The sequence below is a fragment of the Quercus robur genome, chromosome 10 (assembly GCF_932294415.1).
Source record: "Quercus robur chromosome 10, dhQueRobu3.1, whole genome shotgun sequence".
NCBI lineage: Eukaryota > Viridiplantae > Streptophyta > Magnoliopsida > Fagales > Fagaceae > Quercus > Quercus robur.
The window spans coordinates 39,683,868-39,707,332 of NC_065543.1; the positions used below are offsets into that span (position 1 = coordinate 39,683,868).

The 23,465-nt window shown below is 34.1% G+C and overlaps 1 protein-coding gene across 10 annotated transcripts; it reads right to left on the bottom strand.

Moving 5' to 3' along the window:
• Window positions 1–4,738: 4,738 nt before the first annotated feature.
• LOC126704399 (probable LRR receptor-like serine/threonine-protein kinase At1g74360) lies at window positions 4,739–22,969 on the bottom strand. Of its 10 annotated transcripts, none has more exons than XM_050403402.1 (4): window positions 10,871–11,116; window positions 9,446–9,547; window positions 8,516–8,635; window positions 4,739–8,122 (listed from the first exon to the last, which is right to left on the bottom strand). In XM_050403402.1, the coding sequence occupies exons 3-4, from the start codon at window positions 8,577–8,579 to the stop codon at window positions 4,890–4,892; spliced, it is 3,297 nt and encodes a 1,098-aa protein (XP_050259359.1). In that variant the 5' UTR covers window positions 8,580–8,635; window positions 9,446–9,547; window positions 10,871–11,116; the 3' UTR covers window positions 4,739–4,889. The 10 variants fall into 10 exon arrangements, with proteins under 10 accessions (XP_050259359.1, XP_050259355.1, XP_050259354.1 ...); XM_050403398.1 differs by having other exon boundaries at window positions 8,516–8,754; XM_050403397.1 differs by lacking the exons at window positions 8,516–8,635; window positions 9,446–9,547; window positions 10,871–11,116 and adding exons at window positions 21,832–22,294; window positions 22,640–22,969 and having other exon boundaries at window positions 4,739–7,659.
• Window positions 22,970–23,465: the final 496 nt, after the last annotated feature.

Consider the following 23,465-nt stretch of genomic DNA (forward strand, 5'->3'; position numbering starts at 1 on the left):
TGCTTATGCCACTTTTAATCCAATGCTGGATGAGACCAACAGGCTCCAACTCCACTACTCCAAGTTTAAGCCGAATGGGCTCCTAAATAAGGCCTCTATATTAATTTGGAGGTTAACATTAGTAGTAGAGTACCAGAATTGCTTGAGATCTGAAGTGAAGCCCAAGCATACCCATTAACAAATTACATACACTTCACAAACAAGCAAGGCCACTTTTTTAATCACAATTTCAAATCAAACTCCTTGAAGAGATAAATAAATAAATTTATTTATTTATCTATTTATTTATTGAAGGGTTCTTTTTGTTTTTGGCATAAAAAAAGAAAAAAACTAACATTGATTTGCTATTCTCTTAATAGCTATAATACTGCACAAATGCCAATATAAGGGGAAAGTAAACTCTGAATCTTACTCTTCTATATTTAACCAAAATCTATATAGAAGTCATTGAAAGAACACAAATGAAACATAACCCATCAATTATTTCATCCAGATAGTGTGTAAAACCACGTTACACAGTTAAAAGACAACTCTTTTTTTTTTTTGGGAAACAGATACCCAATAAATTCGGAAAAGGAGAAAAAAGAAACTGGAAGACGCATTAGGCAAAACTTGTAGAGATTTCACTAGAATGCACAAATCAAACACCTACATAAGAGTTGAAAAATGAACCCATTTTCTTGGAAAACAATTTCCTGGGAAAAAAACTGGAAAGGAGAAAGGAAATGTCATCTGGGGTTGGGAGTTACTAACTTCGTTGAGGATGATAGAGAAATTAGACTCACCAAGATACAATTTTGGGCCACTTAGATTTTTCTCTTACTTTGCTTTCATGTTTTGGATAACATTGTTGCACAGAGTTGGAAGCTAAAAAAAATGGGCGAAATTTGTCACTGGAGAGAGAGAGAGAGAGAGAGAGAGAGAGAGAGAGAGCAGGGAAAATACATGCAATGCAATGGCCAAATGTTGGTTGGGAAAAGCTAGCAGGATACTAATTTTGGGAAATTCTAAGGAGAGATTGGTCATTAGTAAACGAGTAAACAGGGGTATTATGGTCACTTATGTGTACAAATAATGAAACTTTGGGTCCAGGTCCTTTCTCAGGTGAAAATAATGTGATTCTTTTAATACCTAATTACACTCCTTTATTTGCTCAAAAAAAGAAAAAAAAAAAAGTACACTCCTTTACTACTGACAAGGGACTGGAATTTTAGAATTAAAAATAAAATCTACTGCAACAAAAATGTGTATAATTTTTGCAATAAGAGCAATTACATCAGCTTGTGCATAAATTTTTTCATTTTATACATCTAAAACCTACTTTTTCTATTTTACACACTTATTTTTACAAAACACCTACATCAGTTTGTCTATTATACACATTTATTCAAATAAAATATTCATTTCTTTACCCATACAGCCACCGACCCATACCCACAATCCACACCGGAATCCACACAACCCACCGACAAAAAACCAGAAAAACAAACCCAGCAAAATGGGTCAAAACCCATTTATCAAGATTGACGTCTCGCCTTGAGCAACAAGATCGACGCCTCCAAAGGCAAGCGGTGGCGATGGCGATGGCGATGGCGAGAGACATTCAACCCCATTCAACCTGAAACCCAATGATCAAGCCCATTCAACCCGAAAACAACGAGAAACAAGGAAGAAAGATCGATCGGCGGTGGTGGCGATTGATGGAAGAGGAAGAAAGATTGATGAGAGGAAGAAAAAGAGAGTTCTGCGCCTGAGAGAGAGAGAGAGAGAGAGGGAGTTGAGAGTCAAGTACAGAGAGAGAGAAAAAATTGTTAAAAAATTATATGCACATGCTACAGTACCCGTGCATATTTGCATGGGTACTGTAGCAACTTGCATTTATACACAAGTTTACCCAAACTGATGTAGGTGTTTGCACAGGTACTGTAGCAACTTGCATTTATACACAAGTTTACCCAAACTAATGTAGGTGTTTTTTTTGCTCATATTGTGTAAAATGAGCACATTTTTCCATTTTGCACAATTTTACATAATTTTACATCAACTGATGTAATTGCTCTAACTTTTTATTTGTTTAATTGTAATCGGTGAGAAAAAAAAATAGTGAACGAATATAAAAGCAATACACAATCTAGCACAACAAGAGCATTGTGACAAAAATTGTGAGATAGTTTGTGATTTTAGAAGATCTCTTTTAGAATTTGATATATTTGTCTGGTTGTGCAATTTAATTTTTGTGATTGGGTCAAACTTTTTGACTGTTTTGACCCAGTCTCAACTCAAGGCCGGATTGGACTATTTATCGCAGCTATATATATATATATATATATATTTGTGAGAAAATGTAGTTATATTAGATGATTGTATAACTTCAATTGTTGGTCCGTATCTGTTATTTGGAGAGGTGCAAAACTTTACTGCCCACAACTTAGCTATGTGGTAGACTAGTTTAAGACAGGTACATGACAAATTGAGTATAAATTAGAAACTTATTTAACTAAAAGTGCAAGACTTAGGCACAATACTTAAGTGCTACTCTTTAGGTTCATCTCTTAAGATTTTGAATAGAAGTGTATTTTTTAAGTTAAGTAGCCACATAGCAGAATTTTAAGAGGAGAATCTAAGAAACAGCACCTAAAGTACTGTATATAAGTTTTGTCCTAACTAAAATAAGTTATTATTCCTCTAGCCTTTTGCTTGATTTTTTTTGATAGGTTGGGGCAATTTGGTATGACTTGAATTTTTTTCAAGTTCCTTTAACATACTTTCTAACTTTTACTACTACTACTACTATTATTATTATCATTATTATTATTTCTTTCAATAAAGATAAAAGAACAAAGAAATACTTAAAAATGGAAGTTATACATAAATCCTTGAGTTTATATTTCGACAATTAATTCTATTAGTCTACTAGGCCAATAGTTTCACAAAGAAGAAAACAAATCATGTATACATTTTATATAAGAAAATGAAATAAAATTGAATTATCTATAAAAGTAACTAAGTATGCATTTGGTTTAGTATTTTACTAAAAACTTATTTGTTTATTTGCCTAAAGTTGCAAAAGTATAGTGGTACCTTAAAAAAAAAAAAAAATGTTGAGGCTTCAAAAAGTTATACATAAGAAAATAACCTTAAAAAAACTAAAAGAAAAAAAATAATTCAAACTCACACATCTATAAAGTTTCAAGAATAAAACATAACATGTTATGTAAAGGAAAAGAAAATATATAATTAGGAAGAATATATATAATGAACTTATAAAAATAACTACTTAATGTTTGTAATAGATTTGACACTAAAAATATTTATATTTGAGAATCACATGTCAAGTTGACAAATAGAGTCATTAGTATTTTCATTTACAATATAGAAAAACCGATATACTTTTAATCTACTAATGTACATTAAAAATGAATCACTAAAAAAAAAACTTTTATATTTGTAATAGAAGCTTGATAAACAAGTCATGTCTGGTTAGAGTTCAACCAGACCGGATAAAGTCAAAAGTAGGTTAGACAAAAACAGATTGCCATATTACTCATATTAGGTGTTTTTTTTTTTTTTTTTTTTTTTTTTTTTTTTTTTTTTTTTTTTTTTTTTGTGTGTTCAAATTTTACAAGGTCTACTAATTAGACATCTTGGCCTAACAAATTTGGTTCTTCTCCCCCCACAGATTGCCATATTACTCATTCTATTTTTTTTTTTTTTGCCAAGTTAATGGGTCCAATTTTACAAAGTCTACTAATTAGACATCTCGGTCCAACAAAAATTTTCTTCTCCCCTCCCTCCCAACCCTTCCTGATAGCGACAATAATAGAAAAGGAAGATTCAGACTTTAGTTCTCCAAATAAAGGAAAGCACGTCGTACCACTCTGAGTGACAAAACTCTTGAAAATAAAATTAGTTCTTTCAGCTTCTCTTATTTTCTTAGAAATGTTCTTTTTGGGAAGGGCAAAGAAATTCAAGACCTAGTTTTTTTGTTGACAATAAAATCATATTCATTCATCAAAAGAAGCAGGGCAAACTTTTTGCTAAGCATAAATACTTCAACTATGAGATTTTTTTTTTTTTTTTTTCAACAATTCATATTGGCCTCCCTTTCCAATCTGTGTAGGTTTCTTGAACATTATGTTTTGATTGTGATTTGCATTATTAGTTATTTTCAAATGGACAAATGACAATGCGCGTGGTGCCATTTTTTGGGCTGCCAAAAATTGATTGGCACCTATTGTTCATGCTGGAAAAGCATCCATTCTATGATGTTGAAAACTGGCCATTTTGTGGCGAATCAACACAAGTTCTCCCAATAAAACAAAAGGAACAAGTTACTGTAATATGAAGTATACCCTTATTCATAATTCCTAATTCAATCAAATGTCGAAAACTTGTCGCTTCCTTTAAAGAACGCAATGCCTCCAATAACTCCTTGGAGTTTCTGTGCAGTCCACCAAACGATCATGAACCATTAATAATTATTACATTTTTTGATGAGTGATAATAATATATAAATGCTTGAATGGTTAGCCACTCCACTAGAAAAATCATGCACCAGCTGCATTCTTAGATGGATTAGACGACTTTGTGTTTATTTGGTGCAGAAAAATATAATTGAAAATGCATTCTGAAGCACTATGGTCACTCGAAAAGTTGCTTGGGAGTAGAACATAATCTTATGCTCAAATGAAGACTATTATAACTAGCATTTGCCCTTAAACTGCTTTGAGGAGTCACATAACAAAATTGAGAAGCCTTTCTTTGACATAATGAATGATGAATGATTTGTGTACAAGAAGAATTACATCAGTAAAAACTATGTGTATTATATGTGTGAAAACTATGTAACATCCTCAAACTATGGACTTTTTTCTCAAAACTTCAAAAAATTAAAAAGGAGGAGAGTGACCATAATTGAACTCCCCTCTAATGCAGGAAATCTCTATTAGCATAGCTAGCACTTCCTTCATGTTTGGTCTAGCTTGTGGTGACTCGGCTGTGCACTTCACCCCAACCCGAAGAAGCTCACTCATTTCCTCTGCCCCCTCAGCCAGCCCGGACCCCAAAAGCACAACCGGTATGACTGATCTGCTCAATCCTTGCCTCTCATTTCCCATCACCCGTTTCGCCCATTCCACCAGACACTCTTCCCCTCCATCCAAAGCTCTCCTCCCAGTTGCTAGTTCCATTGTCAATACCCCAAAACTATACACATCCCCTTTTGTAGTAGCATGCCATGTTTGCCCATATTCAGGAGCAACATAACCAATTGTCCCAGCCACCACTGTACTAACATGACTATCCCCAGCATCAACAACTCTAGCTAGACCAAAATCAGTAACCCGTGCTTTCCCATCCTTATCAAGTAGGACATTGCTAGCCTTCACATCACGATGCACAATGGCAGGGTAGCATTCATGGTGTAGAAACATTAATGCACGAGCTACATCAACTGCCACATCAATTCTTCTCCTCCATGTAAGCTTTATTCTGTCTGATATGAGGTCCTCCAAGCTTCCACCTTCCATGTACTCATAAACTAGAATTTTCTGTGTGTCATCCAAGCACCAACCATAAAGTGTTACAAGGTTTGGATGTGGCCAACCAAATCCATTGCCACTTAGAACCTCCATTTCAGCTCGGAATTCCCTTTCACCCTCTATTCCTTCTCTTTGAAGCTTTTTAACTGCCACTTCTCTCCCATCAGGCAATACTCCTCGGTAGACTGTGCCAAATCCCCCCTTTCCAATAATCCTCTCCTCTGAAAAGTTACCAGTCGCTTTTAAAATGTCTGCATGTGTGAAAGCTGTTTTGTCCAAACGAATGACCTTAATCGTATCTGACAACCATGGTGATGAATAGCTAGAACTTGATGCAAGATCATGCCGGTACTTTATATCCTGCAATAGATACCCTGGTGATTCTGATGGGTTCTTCACCATCATGCAGACTATGAGTGACAATACCCCTAATATTAAGAAAATCAGTGTCAAAGCTAGGAACACCAAGAATGCAGCAAAACTACTCCTGTTTGTCTTCCCATCATGATTGTTAATATGTGGAGACTTATCTGTGGTGTTGTCAATGAAATTTGGAAGTTCCAAAAGGGGGTCACCGAGATAGGACGACTTCTCAAATGTTGAAAATTGCCCGGTTATTGGAATTTCACCAGAGATCAGTGGATTGTATGAGATATTGAACTTGTTTAGCTCACTCAGGTTGTTAAAGCTTGCTGGGAACATGCCAGAAAAATTGTTGCAGGACAAGTCCAGATTCTGCAGGCACTTAATGTTACCAATCTCCCCAGGAATTTCACCAGAAAACTTGTTATTGGAAATGTTTAGGACTACAAGTGGCATTTCTTCAATTTGAGGAGGGAGCTTCCCGTAGAATTCATTGAAGCCCAAATGCAACATACTGAACTTCAGCATATTACCAATATCTGGAGGCACCTCACCTGAAAGCCGATTCCCACTTAGTTGAACATAACCGGGGATTTGAAAGGTCCTGACTGACAAACCAGCTGCACATATTGGGAAAATGCTATTTCCTTGAAGTATCGTATCCCATGTGCTTCTACAACTCTTCCTTGTGAGGATGTCATACACAAAACTGAAAGGAGGGTAGTTTGCAGGAATCCACCTCCGCATCGCCAAACACTCCCCTGAACCACCAACAATCCCGTCATTTTCCTGGCGATTAGACTCGAAAGTTGCTGTGGCATTTGTACCAATATTTGTCAATTGTGGTGGGATTTTCCCAGAAAGCTGGTTGTTGGCAAGGTTCAACCACAACAAGCTTGTGCAATTTCCCAAATCCGGCGGAATCTCCCCTGATAGGGAATTATTTGCAAGCATCAACCATAAGAGTGATCTCAACTTTCCAAAGGTGGGAGGTATTGATCCATTTAGCCTGTTAAAAGAGAGGTCAAGTGCTTGCAGGCGGGGCAGGTTTCCATATTCTGATGGTATAGTTCCAGAAAATTCATTGTAAGCAAGGATCAAGAACTTCAAACTTGGCATTTCAGAGATTTCAACTGGAAGTGGACCTGAAAATTTGTTGAAGCTCAGGTCTAATATAAAAATGTTAGGAAGCTTGAGAATTCCCGATGTATATATCCCACCGATATACAAATTGCTGTGCAATACAAGAAACTTAACCTGATTGAATTTCCCAAAAATCTCTTGTATATCTCCTCCAAAATTGTTCCTACTCAAATCCAAGAAGGTTAACTTATTCAAGCTGAGAAGTGAATCAGGAATATCTTTGGAAAAGCTGTTGTTCCCCAAGTACAAAGCTTGAAGACTAGAAATTGATCCCATCTCAGCTGGAATTTTTCCTGTAAAATTATTACTCGACAGATTCAAAATAACCAAACTTCGACAATATGATATATTCCCTGGAACCTGACCAGTAAAACCATTTTCAGACAGGTCTAAAACTTGCAGGTTACAGTTAGTACCAAACATTGACGACAAAATATGCCCGTTGAAATTGTTTTCTGAGGCAGAAAACTCAAGCAGCCTTTCAAAACCAATCCATAATTTCCCACTTAACTTGTTTGTGCTCAAATCCAAGAACTGCAAATTCTGGCATGTATCAAAACTGCCATTGATCACGCCCGTGAAGTTATTCCTCGATATATTCAACACAACCAACCTGTCACAAATTGTTGGGAGGCTCAACTGGACCTCCCCACATATTCTATTGACAGAAATATCAAGCTTCTCAAGCTTATTCAACCCTGTCAAGTTCAGGTGGCCGTCAAGAATGTTATGTGAGAGATTGAGACGCACAAGGTTTTGGCACCGGTTTAAGTCCTCAGGAATCACTCCACTGAGTGTGTTCTTGGAGAGGTCGAGGAAAGAGAGCTCGGTTAGCAATGAGAAGTTTCCGAATAACTTGCCGGAGATTTGGTTGTCTGAGAGGTTGATGCTAGTGACTCTTGCTGTTCTGGTAGTAGTACTGCAATTTATTCCAGGCCATTCACATGGGTTATTGCTCTGCTTGTTCCACAGTGAGTATATTCCTCGGTTTATTTGATTGTTTTTTTCAAAGAATGCTTTCAGATTTAGAAGGACTTCTTTGTCTGTGTCTAGAGAATCTCCAGCAACAAGCGTACCTGCAAAATTTAATGAATTAGATTCCCATAACTTAAAACATATTTGAGAGACAGAATCGTCCTTTAAAAATTAAAACATGTTTTGGTTCTAAGAAACAGGAAACATCTGTGGTGAATGTGAATTTTATTATTAAATGTTAACAAAAACAAAAACAGAGAAAGACCCGTGAAACTTTTTTGTAAGTTTGAATATTTCATTAGACAGATATAGTTCATACTAGTATTGAGATTCAGGATGTCATGAAAGATGAACTAGGTATGGTATTGCAAAGTGCTAAACTTTCATGTTAAAAAGGCAGAATTCAGTGTTATGAGCCGAAAGAATCTCTCTTTTTTTTTTCTTATTCTTTTTTAATAATTTTTTTATTAAAAAAACAGAGTTTGAATTAGTACCTGTGATCAAGATTAAGAAAACAATTAACGCAACAGGCCATGAATTAGTTTCCTCGTCTGACATGCTAGTTCAAATATGGCCTTCTCCTTCTTCTTCCTCTTGGTCTTTGTCTTGGTTCTCTTTATAGAATTTGTAGTTAAAGATTAGCTTCTTAGAATCCGATGAATAAAATTGAACCAAAACTGAAGTTATGGATTCTCAATATGAGAATGTTATTCCAGTGTTGTTGACACACCGCCTGCAGATAGACCAAAACAAACTTGCAACTAATAATGCCTTCTAATTTTGTTTGCTTTTATATTAAATAAAACTAATTGCTAACTCATGCAATGGATGAGATATTAAAATAAAAATTACAAATATTTATTAGCTCATGGTAGGAATTTGGCTTTATTGTTTCAATTCTCTAACCACTAACTACATTGTTCTTTACTATCTTATAACCAAAATGGAAAAACATCAGATTAAAGAGAATTAGAATATCAACATCAAAGACCTACAAATGAATAGGCAAATAACTTTTGAATTTTAATGCCACCATTGAAAAAATGAAGCTCTCAAGTACAACATGAGAATGAAATTCTCGAGTACAAATAATATTTTATGCCAATCTAGACAATGGAGAAATTATGTAATGATAGTATACAACAAGAGAAATGAAATTCTCAAGTACCAAATATATTCTCTAGTAGCATATTTAAATAGAAGATCAAGAAAGGATTGATGTGAACATAGTAATGGAAGGGAAAAATAAAGTAACGTAAACAAATTTAAAAAAAAAAAAAAAAAAAAAAAGGCAAAAACTGAAAAGCAAAGGGAGATACAAACCAGTAACCCAGATTTAAGATTTTAGCAATTTGTTCATTTTCACAAAGAACCATACAAATATTCTAAAAAGATCAAACATGCTAAAAACAAAAGACACTGACCAGATAGGAAGTAAAAGCTTGTTAGCACCACCCTCCTCTCTAAATCAACATAGGTAAATAAGCATCCATATATTGAAGAATTTTTGCATACGCAAAGCTAATCTGCAAAAAGTTTGGCAAGCTCAGATGACATTAATTGCAACTAATCAAATAATTCAGAAAATTTAGTCCCTACAAATTGCACTCCAAAGCCTCACATTTGGGAACATAAAAAAACATGATGCAATTGCGAGCCCATAAGACATTTTATCAAACACGTAGGATGCTGCAAACTCAACAGAAAACACACTAAAATCAATGCCCATTACAGATTACACAGACACAATATCTTGATAAATGCTAAGAAAGATGAAAACTATCTTATATAATCTTGAGAAAAATTTAGCCCAACAATTGAAGTGTATCACATAAATCTGAACTGCAGCCACGGAAAAAGAGAAAGAATTAGAATTCCATTCGGTAACAAAATTCTTTTACACCACAATAGTACTAAGACCATCAGTATAAGAATACCAAAACTGCAACTACATTGCCAAAAAACCGAAAGCTTAGGGCATTGCATCACCCAGCAATACAACTCAAATCTTATACAATCAGACCATCAACCTTTTTTCTCAACAAAGAATTGTAATCAAATAGCACAAAGAAAAAAATTGCACAAGAAGAATAAGATAAAACCAATATGAGTTCAATGCATTGAAAAAATTAATTAAATAAAATATCCATATTAAAGAACAAACATAGAGCGGATCTAATTAATTAAGTAATCAAATAAATAAAATCCTAGCTGTGTTTTCTACAGCAATATCTAAATATTCAAACAAAATCCTGCAATTATATGGCAGCCAAAAGTACCCATTAGCCTAAAATGACACCTATGTCCTTTATACCATATTTTAATTTGGTCCATAACCTTTCAATTGTATTAATTTGATTCCTAATCTTTCATATCATGTCAATTTAGTCTATGTTATTAACCTTTTGATGGAAATTGGTGACGTGACAAGTAACCAAAATAAAAAATTAGTTTTTTTTTTATTGCTAGAAACTAATTTTTTTATTTCGGCTGTTTGCTATGTCAGTAATTTTTATCCAAGAGATAATGGTAAAAACGAAATTGACATAACATTGAAAGGTTAAATATCAAATTAACACAATTGAAAGGTTACGAACCAAATTGAAATTCTTTGCAAAAGATAGGAGCCAAAAAAGTAGTTTACCAAAGAAAAAATCACACCCCCAATAAGCACCACCCAAGCAAGCAACAAAAACTTTAAAACCTAAGAAGCACAGGCACAAATACGACATGCACAACAACATGACAATAGGTAAGGGCACAGGCAAATTTTATTAAGCATTTGCAATAGTGTTTGTTCTTTGTTTAACTGACTAAATTTAATAAAAGAACTGAATATAAAACAGTACCTCACGCAACTTTAGCAGCAGATCCTGTAATTTGTTTTCACGCTAAACTATTTATAATGTGGTTTCCTCTGAATCAGAATCTAATTGTTGTAATCCCCAGAAATCAGAAAGTTATAAAGAGGTAGGTGGGAGTAGTTAATACCACCAATGAAAATAAATTCTGAATGGTTCATAAAATTATTGGAAACTTGGAATTGGTAAGGTTGGAGAGAGAGAGAGAGAGAGAGAGGGGAAAAGATGGGACAAAACATGTTGATCACAGCACCTTCGCCGCTGAGAGAAGGAAATTAAGGATGAAGTTCTTGTGTTGCACACATGGAAGACTTCTGCGTAAAGCGCATGGTTGAACGTTGAAGTTTTTTTGTTTTTTTTTGGTTGAACGTTGACGTTGAACTGATCTTTGAACATTCAAATCACCATGAAAAAATTTATATTTATTTTAGATTAATAAAAATATAAATATAAATCTGACTTTTTCTACTTTTTACTTAACTATTCCGCACAAACATGTGTTTTTGGGTGATGACCAGCCGAATTTGCGTGAGTGACTTGACTGATAGTACAACAATGCAATGGGATCGGGAAAAGATATTTGATCTCTTTGTTTATCAAACTAGAAAAGAAATACTAGCCATTCCTCTGTCCATGACTGCCTCTCAGGACAAGCTGATATGGAAGAAAAATTCAGCAAAGTTGTTTACAGTGAAGTCTGCATATCAGGTTGCTTTAAAGCTAAAGGAAAAAAATCGGCTGAGCACTCTAGAGCAGTAACTGATCGGGCTCTCTGGAAAAAAAAATCTGGACTCTTAAGACTCCTCCTAAGGTTAAGATGTTTGTGTGGCGCGCCTGCTCAAATATTTTACCTCCAATGTGAAATATGCTGCCAGAAACCTGAATCCATTGGTCATCTTCTTTGGGAATGTCCCTTAGCAAGGAATGTATGGGCACTTTGCCGAGGGAAAATCCAAAAATGTTCGAATGCAGAACAAGACTTCTTTGCACTCTTTATGATGATGGCAAATAGGCTTACACAGATGGAGTTGGGACAGATGGGCAACGATATTGTGGGCATTATGGAATGCTAGAAATAAATTCTATTTTGAGAAGGACCAACAACATCCTAAAGCTATATTGGAAGGGGCAATTGGCTACTTGGAAGAATATCAGAGATTATGTGCAGCAATGGGGAACCATTAATAATGTTTTTGGACCTTGTTATAATTTGTTGTGTGTTGTTCTGGTATTTAATGTAGTTCTCCAACAGTTCTGCAACTATGCACATGTGCTATGAAATTGGAAGGGGCAATTGGCTTCTTGGAAGAGTATTAAAGATTATGCACAGTAATGGGAGTTTTTTTGAACCTTGTTATAATTTGTTGGAGGCTGTTCTGGTATTTGATGTACTTCTCCAGCAGCTCTGGAATTATGCACATGTGTTGTGAATTTGGAAGGGGCAATTGACTTGGAAGAGTATTAATGATTATGTGCAGTAATGGGGTTGTTTTTGTATGCTGATCTGGTATTTAGTGATGCTGAAACTCTGCACCTGTGCTGTGATACTGGAAGGGGCAATGGAGAACCATTAATTCTGTTTTGTGAAATTGGAAGGGGCAATTGGCTTGGAAGAGTATTAAAGATTATGTGCAGTAATGGGGTTCTTTGTATGCTGGTCTAGTCTTTAGCAATGATGAAACTATGCACCTGTGCTGTGATATTGGAAGGGGCAATGGAGAACCATTAATTTTGTTTTGAATATTGTTATAATTTGTTGTGTGTTGTTGTGGTATTTGTAATTTGATGTACTTCTTTCTAGTAGGCTTGGAGTTTATGCGCCTATGCTGTGATGGATATGGTGTTGTACCTTTATACTTTTATATAAAAAAAAGTTTCTATCTTTATCAAAAAAAAAAAAAAAAAAAAGGTTAAATGGTAAATTACACTTTTAAAAATTGTGGGTGTTTAGATTTTACACGTTAAAATTTCAGAATTTGGATTTTACTACCTAAAATTTGAGGGTGTTTGGATTTTACACTCTAACGTTTCAAAATTTGGATTTTGCCTTCTAAATTTTAGGGGTGTTTGGATTTACTCCCTAAAGTTTGGAAGTGTTTGGATTTTACACTCTAAGATTTCAAAATTTGAGGGTGTAAAATCCAAACACCTCGAAACTTTATGGGATAAAATCCAAATTATGAAACGTCAGGATGTAAAAACCAAACATCCCAAAACTTTAGAGAGTAAATTCCAAATTCTGAAACTTCATAGTGTAAAATTCGAACACCCCAAATGTTAGGGGTGTGATTTGCAATATACCAAATTATTTATTCTAAACTCTATTTCATCAAAATATCAATTTTCTTGATTTTTTTTTCAATTGTTTTTGTTCTTTCACATACAACGACTACCATCTACTTTATTTCTTCATGTAAGGAAAGAATAAAAACTAAATGCAAAATGAATATTGTCATTGTAAATTTACATGGTTACAATAGTAACTTTGCAAATTCATATTTTCTTTTTTGACTAAAATTTAAATATTTTTAACATTAGTCTGTGATTTTTGGGGGTTGAGTATCTAAAATTGAGTCAAATTTTATTTTGCATTGTCTAATACAAATGCTCTGACAATTATAAAAGTAGTGGGCCACCCTGTGAAGAAAGCATAGTTAGCCAATGTCAAATATTTTGACTTTGCTTAACACTATAATTAGTTAAAAATTAATATTTTAAAGAAAAAAAATACATATCTTTAGAAATAACCATATTGTTTCTTTTTTATGGACAAGGTTTCTCTCCATACTCAAACTCATCCTATATCTTTTTATTTTACGTAAAATTTGAAAATCTAATTGCTAGATTACATATCCTTTAAGTTCTTAACATGCATGTAAAATTTCATTCAAATTAGATGTTATTTACTATTTGATCAATAAACTTATTTTTTATGCATAGTTTTTTTTTTTTAAAAAAAAAAAACTTGAAATTTAAACATTTGATTGATTACATAGATATTGATGTTTGATCTTCTTAAAATTTTGCAAATATGAATGATATAATAAAAACATGCAATCCAACGATTAGATTTTCAAAATTCATATCCAATAATAATATATAGGAGTTTAAGTTTGGAGAGAAAAATTTTCCTTTTTTTATGAGATGAAACAAAAGAATCATCCACATCAAGATTTGCATATTTTCCACCAAGCTTGAGCATAACTCGTTTAGGTGTCTCCAAAATATTTATCTATTTGAAGAAACAGCAACATGACAACCTATAAGCAATTCAACAACTAAATTCAATGCAGTACATGTGTAGGTATACCTTGCACCATAAGAAAATATTTACAAATTTCATATATAATATGATGATTTTAGACATAATTCAGGACAATAATTATAAACAATGTGAATTAAAATTATGATGCTAGAAAATATGGGGAAACAATGGACAATGAAACCTTGATGGATTTGGAGAAAATGTTGCCTTCTAGTTAAATTAAATTAATCCTTAATGTTCCCACAGTCCACGAACAACAAAATCATATAATTCTAATGAAAATTACCAACAGCTAATTTTTATTTTTATAAGTAAAATTTCATTAAAAAAGCTGAAAGGCGCCAGCCAAATACTTAATAACAAATCATAATAACTGTAAGGATTACTAATGAAAGAACAAAAACTTAACTTTCTTGTATAGATTGATTCAAAAGTTCCTCAAACTCTTTTTTCACCATTTCTTATTCTTATATTGCCATCCTAGCTTTACTTTTACTTTAAATCTCCATAATCTTTTGTCTTTTATTTTTTATTTCAAACAAACTTTTATTAAAAAGAACAACAAAATATAACAACTCCATGACAAAAGAAAAACTTTTAAGTTCCACTCAAGCTTTGAGAAAAAAAAAAAAAAAAGAAGAAGAAACAAATTGGTCAGGTGCATATCTGTTATTTGGAGAGGTGCAATATTTTCTGCTCACAACTTAGCTATGTGGTTGACATGGCAAATGGATCCGGTCAAATTGAATGGGTTTAAGTTAGGTACAAGTCAAGAGTGAGGTCGCTAGAGGGGGCAATAAATTCAAGTTCTTGTTAACAACATACTCCTCTCATGAGAGAGTACTAATTTAGATGAGGAAGATAATGAGAAGAGACCATTAGTTTACATGAAATAGATGAGGAAAATAATGAGGATTTAAAATCTTGTGATGACAATGGTCATATCCTTAATGAGGATGATGATTATATACTATAGGATTAGGCATAAAAAAAATTATTACTTAATATTCTAGTGATTTTTTTTTTCTCTTTTATCTAAAAGCCTTTTAGATATTCTATGATTCAACCATATATATATATTTTTCATGTCTTTATTTTGATCATGACTATCAAATATAATATTTGTGTATATTTTGTAAGGTACAAGAATCATACAAAATTTTATATTTTGTTTTTATATGATTACTTGATTAGTATTAATAATTAATTTTAAACTAATTACATTATTTCTAAAAGTGTGCGGCTAACTTCAATCAAACACGTATTTAAGTCTGGAAGAGACATCTGCGCTTCTGCCACTTTTAATCCAATGCTGGATGGGCCCAACAGGCTCCAACTCCACTACTCCAAGTTTAAGCCGAATGGGCTCCTAAATAAGGCCTCTATATTAATTTGGAAGTTAACATAAGTAGTAGAGTACCAGAATTGCTTGAGATCTGAAGTGAAACCCAAGCATACCCATTAACAAATTACATTTCACAAACAAGCAAGGCCACTTTTTTAATCACAATTTCAAATCAAACTCCTTGAAGAGATAAATAAATAAATAAATAAATAAATTTATTTATTTATTGAAGGGTTCTTTTTGTTTTTGGCATAAAAAACTAACATTGATTCGCTATTCTCTTAATAGCTATAATACTGCACAAATGCCAATATAAGGGGAAAGCAAACTCTGAATCTTAATCTTCTATATCTAACTAAAATCTATATAAAAGTCATTGAAAGAACACAAATGAAACATAACCCATCAATTATTTCATCCAGATAGTGTGTAAAACCACGTTACACAGTTAAAGACAGCTCATTTTTTTCCTGGAAACAGATACCCAATAAATTCGGAAAAGAAGAAAAAAGAAACTGAAAGACACATTAAGCAAAACTTGTAGAGTTTTCACTAGAATGCACAAATCAAAAACCTAGATAAGAGTTGAAAAATGAAGCCCATTTTCTTGAAAAACAATTTCCTGGGAAAAACTGGAAAGGTGAAAGGAAATGTCATATTGGGTTGGGAGTTACTAACTCTGTTGAGGATGATAGAGAAATTAGACTCACCAAGATACAATTTTGGGCCACTTAGATTTTTCTCTTACTTTGCTTTCATGTTTTGGATAACATTGTTGCACAGAGTTGGAAGCTAAAAAAAATGGGTGAAATTTGTCACTGAAGAGAGAGAGAGAGAGAGTGTATGGTATGAGAGAGCAGGGAAAGTACATGCAATGCAATGGCCAAATGTTAATTGGGAAAAGCTAGCAGGATACTAATCTTGGGAAATTCTAAGGAGAGATTGGGCATTAGGAAATGAGTAAACAGGGGTATTATGGTCACTTAGGTGTACAAATAATGAAACTTCGGGTCCAGGTCCTTTTTCAGGTGAAAATAATGTGATTCTTTAATACCTAAGTACACTCCTTTATTTGCTCAAAAAAAAAAAAAAAAAAAAAAAAGTACACTCCTTTACTACTGACAAGGGTCAAGGGATTGTGGAATTTTGGAATTAAAAATAAAATCTACAGCAACAAAAATGTGTATAATTTTTTGTACAACATTTTTTTTTTTTTAATTGTAATGGGTGGAAAAAAAAATATATGGTGGATGAATATAAAAGCAACACACAGTTTAAGAGTATTGTGACAAAAATTGTGAGTTAGTTTGTGATTTTAGAAGATCTCTTTTAGAATTTGATATATTTTTCTGGTTGTGAAGTGCAATTTAATTTTTGTGATTGGGTCAAGCTTTTTGACTGTTTTGACCCAGTCTCAACTCAAGGCCGGATTGGACTATTTATTGCAGCTCTCTCTCTCTCTCTCTCTCTCTCTCTATTAGATGATTGTATAACTTCAATTGTTGGTCCATATCTGTTATTTGGGGAGGTGCAAAACTTTACTGCTCACAACCTAGCTATGTGATAAATCTGATTAAAATAGGTACATGTCAAATTGAGTATAAATTAGAAACTTATTTAACTAAAAAAGCAAAATTTAGGTACAGTATTTAACTGCTATTCTTTAAGTTTCTCTTTTAAGATTTTGCTATGTGATTTTTTTCACATGAATGAAAGTGTATTTTTAAAGTTAAGTAACCACATGGCAAAATTTTAAGAGGAGAACTTAAGAAATAGTACCTAAATTATTGTACATAACATAAGTTTTGTCCTCACTAAAATAAGTTGTCATTTCTCTACCTTTTACTTGATTTTTTTGATAGGTTGGGTCAATTTGGTATGACTTGAATTTTTTTCAAGTTCATTTTACATACATTATTATTATTATTATTATTATTATTATTATTATTATTATTTCTTTCAATAAAGATAAACGAACAAAGAAATACTTAAAAATGGAAGTTATACATAAATCCTTGAGTTTATATTTTGATAATTAATTCTATTAGCCTACTAGGCCAACAGTTTCACATAAGAAGAAAACATATCGTGTATACATTTTATATAAGAAAATGAAATAAAATTGAATTATCTATAAAAGAAACTAAGTATGCATTTGGTTTAGTGTTTTACTCAAAACTTATTTCTTTATTTGCTTAAAGTTAGCAAAAGTATAGTGGTACCTTAAAAAAAAAAGTTGAGGCTACGAAAAGTTATACATAAGAAAATAACCTTAAAAAAAACTATTAAAAAAAATTAATTCAAACTCACACATATATAAAGTTTCAAGAATAAAACATAACATGTTATGTAAAGGAAAAGAAAATATATAATTAGGAAGAATATATATAATGAACTTATAAAAATAACTACTCAATGTTTGTAATAGATTTGACACTAAAAATATTTATATTTGAGAATTGCGTGTCAAGTTGACAAATAGAGTCATTAGCATTTTCATTTACAATATAGAAAAACCGATATACTTTTAATCTACAAATGTTCATTGAAAATGAATCAATTAAAAAAAAAAACTCTTAAATTATTTGTAATAGAAGCTTGAAAAACATGTCATGTCCGGTTAGAGTTCAACCAGACCGGATAAAGTCAAAAGTAGGTTAGACAAAAACAGATTGCCATATTACTCATACTAGCCTTCTTTTTTTTTTTTTTTTTTTTTTTGTGATCAAATTTTACAAGGTCTACTAATTAGACATCTTGGCTTAAATAATTCATATTGGCTTCCCTTTCCACTCTGTGTAGGTTTCTTGAACATTATGTTTTGATTGTGATTTCCGCTATTAGTTATTTTCAAATGGATAAATGACAATGCGCGTGGTGCCATTTCTTGGGCTGCCAAAAATTGATTGGCACCTATTGTTCATGCTGGAAAAGCATCCATTCTACGATGTTGAAAACTGGCCATTTTGTGGCGAATCAACACAAGTTCTCCCAATAAAACAAGAGGAACAAAGTTACTGTAATATGAAGTATACCCTTATGCATAATTCCTAATTCAATCAAATGTCGAAAACTTGTCGCTTCCTTTAAAGAACGCATTGCCTCCAATAACACCTTGGAGTTTCTGTGCAGTCCACCAAACGATCATGAACCATTAATAATTATTACATTTTTTAATGCGTGATAATAATATATAAATGCTTGAATGTTTAGCCACTCCACTAGAAAAATCATGCACTAGCTGCATTCTTAGATGGATTAGACGACTTTGTGTTTATTTGGTGCAGAAAAATATAATTGAAAATGCATTCTCAAGCACTATGGTCACTCGAAAAGTTGCTTGGGAGTAGAACATAATCTTATGTTCAAATGAAGATTATTATAACTAGCATTTGCCCTTAAACTGCTTTGAGGAGTCACATAACAAAATTGAGAAGCCTTTCTTTGACACAATGAATGATGAATGATTTGTGTACAAGAAGAATTACATCAGTAAAAACTGTGTGTATTATATGTGTGAAAACTATGTAACATCCTAAAAATATGGACATTTTTCTCCGAACTTCAAAAAATTAAAAAGGAGGAGATTGGCCATAATTGAACTCCCCTCTAATGCAGGAAATCTTTATTAGCATAGCTAGCACTTCCTTCATGTTTGGTCTAGCTTGTGGTGACTCGGCTGTGCACTTCACCCCAACCCGAAGAAGCTCACTCATTTCCTCTGCCCCCTCAGCCAGCCCGGACCCCAAAAGCACAACTGGTATGACTGATCTGCTCAATCCTTGCCTCCCATTTCCCATCACCCGTTTTGCCCATTCCACTAAACACTCTTCCCCTCCATCCAAAGCTCTCCTCCCAGTTGCTAGTTCCATTGTCAATACCCCAAAACTATACACATCCCCTTTTGTAGTAGCATGCCATGTTTGCCCATATTCAGGAGCAACATAACCAATTGTCCCAGCCACCACTGTACTAACATGACTATCCCCAGCATCAACAACTCTAGCTAGACCAAAATCAGTAACACGTGCTTTCCCATCCTTATCAAGTAGGACATTGCTGGCCTTCACATCACGATGCACAATGGCAGGGTAGCATTCATGGTGTAGAAACATTAATGCACGAGCTACATCAAGTGCCACATCAATTCTTCTCCTCCATGTAAGCTTTACTCTGTCTGATATGAGGTCCTCCAAGCTTCCACCTTCCATGTACTCATAAACTAAAATTTTCTGTGTGCCATCCAAGCACCAGCCATAAAGTGTCACAAGGTTTGGATGTGGCCAGCCAAATCCATTGCCACTTAGAACCTCCATTTCAGCTCGGAATTCCCTTTCACCCTCTATTCCTTCTCTTTGAAGCTTTTTAACTGCCACTTCTCTCCCATCAGGCAATACTCCTCGGTAGACTGTGCCAAATCCCCCCTTTCCAATAATCCTCTCCTCTGAAAAGTTACCAGTTGCTTTTAAAATGTCTGCATGTGTGAAAGCTGTTTTGTCCAAACGAATGACCTTAATCGTATCTGACAACCATGGTGATGAATAGCTAGAACTTGATGCAAGATCATGCCGGTACTTTATATCCTGCAATAGATACCCTGGTGATTCTGATGGGCTCTTCACCATCATGCAGACTATGAGTGACAATACCCCAAATATTAAGAAAATCAGTGTCAAAGCTAGGAACACCAAGAATGCAGCAAAACTACGACTGTTTGTCTTCCCATCATGATTGTTACCATGTGGAAGCTTATCTGTAGTGTTGTGAATTAAATTTGGAAATTCCAAAAGGGGGTCACCGAGATAGGACTTCTCAAACGTTGAAAATTGCCCGGTTATTGGAACTACACCAGACATCAGCGGATTGTATGAGATATTGAACATGTTTAGCTCACTCAGGTTGTTAAAGCTTGCTGGGAACATGCCAGAAAAATTGTTGCAGGACAAGTCCAGATTCTGCAGGCACTTAATGTTACCAATCTCCCCAGGAATTTCACCAGAAAACTTGTTATTGGAGATGTTTAGATTTACAAGTGGCATTTCTCCAATTTGAGGAGGGAGTTTCCCAAAGAATTCATTGAAGCCCAAATGCAACATACTGAAATTCTGCATCTTACCAATATCCGGAGGGACCTCGCCTGAAAGCCGATTCCCACTTAGTTGAACATAACCGGAGATTTGAAAGGTCCTGACTGATGAACCAGCTGCACATATTGGGAAAATGCCATTTCCTTGAAGTATCGTGTTCCATATGCTTCTACAACTCTTCCTTGTGAGGATGTCATACACAAAACTGAAAGGAGGGTAGTTTGCAGGAATCCACCTCCGCATCGCCAAACACTCCCCTGAGCCAGCTACAATCCCGTCATTTTCCTGGCGATTAGACTCGAAAGTTGCTGCGGCATTTGTACCAATATTTGTCAATTGAGGTGGGATTTTCCCAGAAAGCTGGTTGTTGGCAAGGTTCAACCACAACAAGCTTGTGCAATTTCCCAAATCCGGCGGAATCTCCCCTGATAGGGAATTATTTGCAAGCATCAACCATAAGAGTGACCTCAATTTTCCAAAGGTGGGAGGTATTGATCCTTTTAGCCTGTTAAAAGAGAGGTCAAGTGCTTGCAGGCGGGACAGGTTTCCATATTCTGATGGTATAGTTCCAGAAAATTCATTGTGAGCTAGGATCAAGAACTTCAAACTTGGCATTTCAGAGATTTCAACTGGAAGTGGACCTGAAAAATTGTTGAAGCTCAGGTCTAATCTAGAAATGTTAGGAAGCTTGAGAATTCCCGATGTATATATCCCACCGATATACAAATTGCTGTGCAATACAAGGAACTTAACCTGAGTGAATTTCCCAAAAATCTCTTGTATATCTCCTCCAAAATTGTTCCTACTCAAATCCAAGAAGGTTAAATTATTCAAGCTGGGAAGTGAATCAGGAATGTCATTGGAAAAGCTGTTGCTCCCCAAGTACAAAGCTTGAAGACTAGAAATTGATCCCATCTCAGCTGGTATTTTTCCTGTAAAATTATTACTAGACAGATTCAAAATAACCAAATTTCGACAGTTTGATATATTCCCTGGAACCGTACCAGTAAAACCATTTTCAGACAGGTCTAAAACTTGCAGGGTACAGTTAGTACTAAACATTGACGACAAAATAGACCCGCTGAAATTGTTTTCTGAGGCAGACAACTCAAGCAGCCTTTCAAAACCGATCCATAATTCCCCACTTAACTTGTTTGTGCTCAAATCCAAGAACTGCAAATTCTGGCATGTATCAAAACCGCCATTGATCACGCCCGTGAAGTTATTCCTCGATATATTCAACACAACCAACTTGTCACAAATTGTTGGGAGGCTCAACTGGACCTCCCCACATATTCTATTGACAGAAATATCAAGCTTCTCAAGCTTATTCAACCCTGTCAAGTTCAGGTGGCCGTCAAGAATGTTATGTGAGAGATTGAGATGCACAAGGTTTTGGCACCGGTTTAAGTCCTCAGGAATCACTTCACTGAGAGTGTTCCTGGAGAGGTCGAGGAAAGAGAGCTCGGTTAGCAACGAGAAGTTTCCGAATAACTTGCCAGAGATTTCGTTGTCTGAGAGGTTGATGCTAGTGACTCTTGCTGTTCCGGTAGTAGTACTGCAATTTATTCCTGGCCAATCACATGGGTTATCGCTCTGCGTGTTCCACTGTGAGTATTTTCCTCTGTTTATTTGATTGTTTCCTTCAAAGAATGCTTTCAGCTTTAGCAGGACTTCTTTGTCTGTGTCCAGAGAATCTCCAGCAACAAACGCACCTGCAAAATTCATTGATTTATTAGATTCTCATAATTAAAAACATGTTTGAGACAGAATCATCCTCGAACAACTAACACATGTTCTGGTTTTATCATACAAGAAAACATCCTTGGTAAACGAGAATTCTATTATTTAATGTTAACAAAACAATACCCATTAAACTTTTTGGAAGTTTGAACATATTTTGAGACATATTAAGGTTCTGGATGCCATGAAAGACGAACTTGGGCAAGATATATGGTATTGGAAAGTACTAAATTTTCATGTTAAAAAGCTGAATTCAGAGTAAAAGAACCAAAAGAATCAAGCTTAACCAAAAAAAAAAATACATGTTCAATTAGTACCTGTGATCAAGATTAAGAAAACAAATAAAGCAACCGGCCATGGATCAGTTTCCTCGTCTGACATGCTAGTTCTAATATGAACTTTATCTTCTTCTTCTTCTTCTTCTTCTTCTTCTTCTTAGTCTTTTGTCTTCGTTTTCTTTGTAGAATTTTGAGGTTAAAGAATAGCTTCCTATAATTCCATGAATAAAATCAAAGAACCAAAAATTTGAAGTGTTGTGAATTTTCTCAATTTGAGAATGTTATTCCAATGTCGTTGAAGGACACCGCCAGCAGATAGACCAAACCAAACTTGTAACTAATGCCTTCAAAACTTGTTTTTCTTTTTCTATTAAAAATTTTTTATAATAAAATATTACGACCTTTTTGGTCCAAAATAAATATTGTATCTCTATTAATATCACTTAAGGACTATTCCTTAATAGAATCAATCAGTCTTTTTTAATTAAAAAAAATTGGAAATAATAAGATAAGTCTTTTAGAAAGATAACTGAGGATGAACTTCTCACTTTTTTATTATTATAATATATTGATTCTTTTATAGAAAAAAAAAAAAAAAGTTATTTGAATTTACATGAACTTTATAGGTCTCTCAATTATGATTCTTCATTAGATAAGTGTGTTGTTATAGTCAAACTTAGACAGGGTTTCTTGAATGATTAAAAAAAAAAATTATGAAATTTGTATTACATATAAAATAAAATTATTAGTGTAATATTAAAAAGGAAAATTAGGAAGAAGAAGTAAAAAAAATGAAGCCAAGTAAAAAGGCGCATCCTTTCTTCTAGAAAAGACGGAGATTACAAGCTAGGAGCTGGTGAGCCGC

What these genes read in the sequence shown, in the direction of transcription:
- LOC126704399 (XM_050403397.1), bottom strand. Translation starts at nt 22,703, where the DNA reads ATGTCAGACGAGGAAACTGATCCATGGCCGGTTGCTTTATTTGTTTTC. An exon ending in TTTCTTAATCTTGATCACAG is followed by an intron (nt 22,295 to 22,639) that starts GTACTAATTGAA and finishes TGAATTTTGCAG; the next exon opens with GTGCGTTTGTTGCTGGAGAT. An exon ending in CTCCCAACAATTTGTGACAA is followed by an intron (nt 7,660 to 21,831) that starts GTTGGTTGTGTT and finishes AATTTGTGACAG; the next exon opens with GTTGGTTGTGTTGAATATAT.